The sequence below is a fragment of the Triticum dicoccoides genome, chromosome 7A (genome assembly GCF_002162155.2).
Source record: "Triticum dicoccoides isolate Atlit2015 ecotype Zavitan chromosome 7A, WEW_v2.0, whole genome shotgun sequence".
Classification (NCBI taxonomy): Eukaryota; Viridiplantae; Streptophyta; class Magnoliopsida; order Poales; family Poaceae; genus Triticum; species Triticum dicoccoides.
Window position 1 is genome coordinate 158268190 of NC_041392.1, and position 4436 is coordinate 158272625.

At 50.4% G+C, this 4436-nt stretch overlaps 1 protein-coding gene across 1 annotated transcript; it reads left to right on the plus strand.

The window, feature by feature from the left end:
* The first annotated feature begins 1356 nt into the window (after window positions 1–1356).
* On the plus strand, window positions 1357–3761 carry LOC119331034 (laccase-4-like). Its single transcript, XM_037604200.1, has 5 exons — window positions 1357–1467; window positions 1591–1715; window positions 1774–2174; window positions 2278–3252; window positions 3367–3761. The coding sequence occupies exons 1-5, from the start codon at window positions 1357–1359 to the stop codon at window positions 3495–3497; spliced, it is 1743 nt and encodes a 580-aa protein (XP_037460097.1). The 3' UTR covers window positions 3498–3761.
* The last annotated feature ends 675 nt before the right edge of the window (window positions 3762–4436 follow it).

Here is a 4436-nt window from a genome sequence, read left to right on the forward strand (position 1 = left end):
GAATACATCGATCTATTGGTAGAACGAAATTTGATAGATCTCCGTGCACTTTTTGCTAGAATAGAAGCTAGAGATGAGACTAAATGCGAAGAAGCAACGTCTACTTTAGAGTCAAAGAAGAAAGAAGCATGCAAGATCGAGACTCCGCAGATCAATAATAAAGGCATCGAGAAGGCACTAATTCAACTTATGGGAGCAATTATGAAAGTTGGGTATCTTATAAAATGTCTTTTTACGATTCTTGTTTTGTTTGATCTTGCTATTCTAGTCAAGATTTGATGAATGTACTTCAATGTATCAACAAAATCGATGATGAAAGTAATAAATAAATACATTGAAAAAACGTATGTGGACAAGATGCGGCCGAAATGCAACCGCGCGTTAAGCGCACGGCCGGCGCTTCCACAAGAAGGTATCGGCTGATCTATGTTGTGTTTATGGGGTGTAAGTATAAGTGAATTGTTAACCGGGTTGGGTCAAGCATCCTTCTGTTCGTTGGGAATTGTACTACAAGGGAACTAGGGAAGAACTCGTGGGCGCACGTCAAAGACACCAACAACTAGGTAGGCATGCTGCACCTACTGAATGGAGTTCCATGTCAAATTTTTCATGTCGTTATGTATGGCCGCATTCATCATTCAAATGCAGAGGCAGGAGGTAAACTTAAAAAAATGCAAACATTGGTGTACCATACTGTATTCACACTGGACCGTAGGAGGAAGAATACGAGTAGTACATCACGAACTGACGTTTACCGCTTAGCGACCAGTGAACTTATTTTTATCTATAAAAGGCTAGTAGCATAGATAGCTATATATGTATAGGTTGGTGTGGTGACAGTGACAAACTAACAGAAGTAACTACTGTCTATGTCTATCTTGCTGTTCTGTATCTTCATGGGCTAACTAATTAAACTTGCTGGAGTATCATACAAATGATCGTCGCGATTAATTAAGCGTGCTCAGGTATATTTTGCAACGGACACGGTACGTGACCCAGGCATGCAAACTAAACTAGAGGTACTCGATCAAGTGCACTGGCTGTACAACTCATAACAAAAAAGTGCACTGGCTGTAGCCACACTCCAAAGCTAGAGCATGCTCCAGCTCAAGCTTGAAGCCTTGAAGGTAGCCTTGATAGTTCATCCACCAAATAACGAAAATTGCCGCCTAAGCCATGGGGCACCTGTCTGTCGTGCGACAATTCATGCATGTACCTCAAGCAAATGGCCCGGCCGGTGGTACGTAGTTGGCATACGTTTGGGACCTCCAGTTCATGTATATATACTCAGCCGAAGTGCTTCTCTCATCATTCATTCCACCCTCAAGATATAGAAGCTCAAAAGACCACAAAGCTATGGCCATGGCTATCTCCTCCGGCCTTCCGGCTCCGTGCTCCCTCCTCATGGCGACCCTGCTGCTGCTCATCGTCCAAGCCCAGAGCGTCACCAGACACTACAATTTCAATGTATGTCCACAATTCTTCCATCTTCTGCATGCATTTCCGGCCATCATCTTGATCTGATCACATTAATTCATGCATGGTGCTCGAGCTCGTCTTGATCGAAACCTTACCTCTGCATGCATGCAGGTGCAAATGGCGAATGTGACGAGGCTGTGCGGGACCAAGAGCATCGTGACGGTGAACGGGGAGTACCCCGGCCCGACGCTGCTGGCGAGGGAAGGCGACCGCGTCGTCGTCCGCGTCACCAACCGCGTCCGGCAGCTGCACTGGCACGGCGTCCGGCAGTGCCAGTGCAACCGTCGTCGTCGTCGTCGCGCACAACGTCACGCTGCACTGGCACGGCGTCCGGCAGCTGCGGAGCGGCTGGGCCGACGGGCCGGCGTACGTCACGCAGTGCCCCATCCAGACGGGTCGGAGCTACGTCTACGACTTCACCGTCACCGGGCAGCGTGGCACGCTGTGGTGGCACGCGCACATCTCCTGGCTGCGCGCCACCGTCTACGGCGCCATCATCATCCTCCCCAAGCACGGCGTGCCTTACCCGTTCGTCGCGCCGCACAAGGAGGTCCCGGTCGTCTTCGGCGAGTGGTGGAAGGCTGACACGGAAGCGGTGGTCAGGCAGGCGCTTCGGACGGGCGGAGCACCGAATATCTCCGACGCTTTCACGATCGACGGACTACCTGGGCCGCTCTACAACTGCTCCGCCAAAGGTACCACCACGTTTTTTCTGTTCTTCTTTGTAGCCAATGTGAGTCACAGGTCTGCAAGACGTGCCAACTACTAATAGAGATGTTGTATGGTGACACATCGCAGACACTTTCAAACTGAAGGTGGAACCCGGGAAAACGTACATGCTGCGCCTCATCAACGCGGCGCTCAACGATGAACTCTTCTTCTCCGTCGCCAATCACAGGCTCACCGTCGTCGAGGTCGACGCCGTCTACGTCAAGCCTTTCACCGTCAAGACCCTGATCATCTCTCCAGGCCAGACCACCAACGTACTCCTCACCGCCAAGCCGTTCCACCCCAAGGCCAACTTCTACATGTCCGCCGCGCCCTACTCCACCATCAGGCCCGGCACCTTTGACAACTCCACCGTCGCCGGCATCCTCGAGTACCAAAAGCCCGGCTCACCCTCCGTGCCAAGCTTTGATAAGGACTTGCCGCTGTTCAAGCCGGCCCTCCCGCGGTTCAACGACACCGACTTCGTCACCAACTTCACCTCCAAGCTCCGCAGCCTCGCCACGCCTCAGTACCCGGCGGCCGTGCCACGGTCGGTGGACAAGCGGTTCTTCTTCACGGTCGGGCTGGGCACGCTCCCGTGCCCCGCGAACACAACGTGCCAGGGGCCCACCAACAAGACACAGTTCGCGGCGGCCATGAACAACGTCTCCCTGGTGCTCCCTTCCACGGCGCTCCTCCAGTCGCACTTCACCGGCGTGTCCCGGGGAGTCTACGGGTCCAACTTCCCGGTCACGCCCCTCTTGAAATTCAACTACACGGGGGCGCCGCCGAACAACACGAACGTGGCCAAGGGGACGAAACTCCTCGTGCTGCCATTCAACGCGTCGGTGGAGCTGGTGATGCAGGACACGAGCATCCTCGGCTTCGAGAGCCACCCCCTGCACCTGCACGGCTTCAACTTCTTTGTGGTCGGGCAAGGGTTTGGCAACTACGACGCCGTGAACGACCCTGCCAAGTTCAACCTCGTCGACCCGGTAGAGCGGAACACCGTTGGGGTGCCGGCCGGCGGGTGGGTGGCCATTCGCTTCCTCGCCGATAACCCAGGTAACTACAGTTTAGTTCAATCTTTTCGCAAGAAAAAAAAAGAGAGCTTATAATATAAGTACTGAAAGAATATTTCTGTCCATGCTCATAAGTATCATATTCATGCACGTGCAGGTGTATGGTTCATGCATTGCCATCTGGAGGTGCACACGACGTGGGGACTGAGAATGGCATGGCTGGTCCTAGACGGGAGCCTTCCGAACCAGAAGTTGCTCCCCCCGCCGGCCGATCTCCCAAAATGCTAGGGGCGCAGGCTCAGAGCCGTTGGTTTTCCTCTTTTGATTTGTTCGCCAATTTGCGATTGATGTCTCTCGTGGAGGGTTGTAGCTTTTTTTCTAGTCAGTCTCTTGACATTACAATTTTCTATTTGCAATTTAAGTTTGTTTTCTTCACTTGATTAGCAGTTTGTGATGACAATGTATAGATGGGTATTAAATAAACAGGGGTGTGATTTACACAACAAGTAGCTGATACTTTTCTTGGATGTCATATCATTTAGCCCAAGTTGTTCAAATATAATTTTTTGCTTCTGTATGTTTTTTTGTCGAACTATGTACATGTACACTATTTTTTGAACAACCTCATCACGAAGGCAGAGGGTTTCTGTAGTTCATTAAGAAGAAAAGAGATGGAACAATTTATAGAAAATTCAGACCCAAAACCTGACATGGTCAATTAGAGAAAACCAAGTAAAAAACCAAAAACTGAAAAACAAAAAGAAGAAGAAAAAGACGCTAGAGCTTGGGGATAGGGATAAGACACACGGAGCCTGACATAAAAGAGCCCAGAGCCCAGAACCACCACTCGCCCAATGGATCTCATTTATATCAAGCATCATCTCGTCTTTGCACGAAAGCATCATGGACTAACTTAATCATGTTAGAAACATCATGGAAGTTCCAGCTTTGACTTCCCGTCAATGCCTATCAAAATGCTCAACGCTGCGATCACTTGCGGAGAAAATATTCTTTTTTGTACATGTCCACATAGGCTTTCATCTTCTGCTGAGCGTCCTCCACTTTACTTGCCTATAGTAACTCACCAAAAACCTCCAACAATCTATACTCTGCGTGCTTGGTCATTGGGATGTTGCATGCAATGTTCTTCTCCATATGCTCGTTGCGTCACCCAGAAAGAGAGGCACCATCCTTCTCCGCATGCAAAGGCGTCAGGGTCCCAATCAA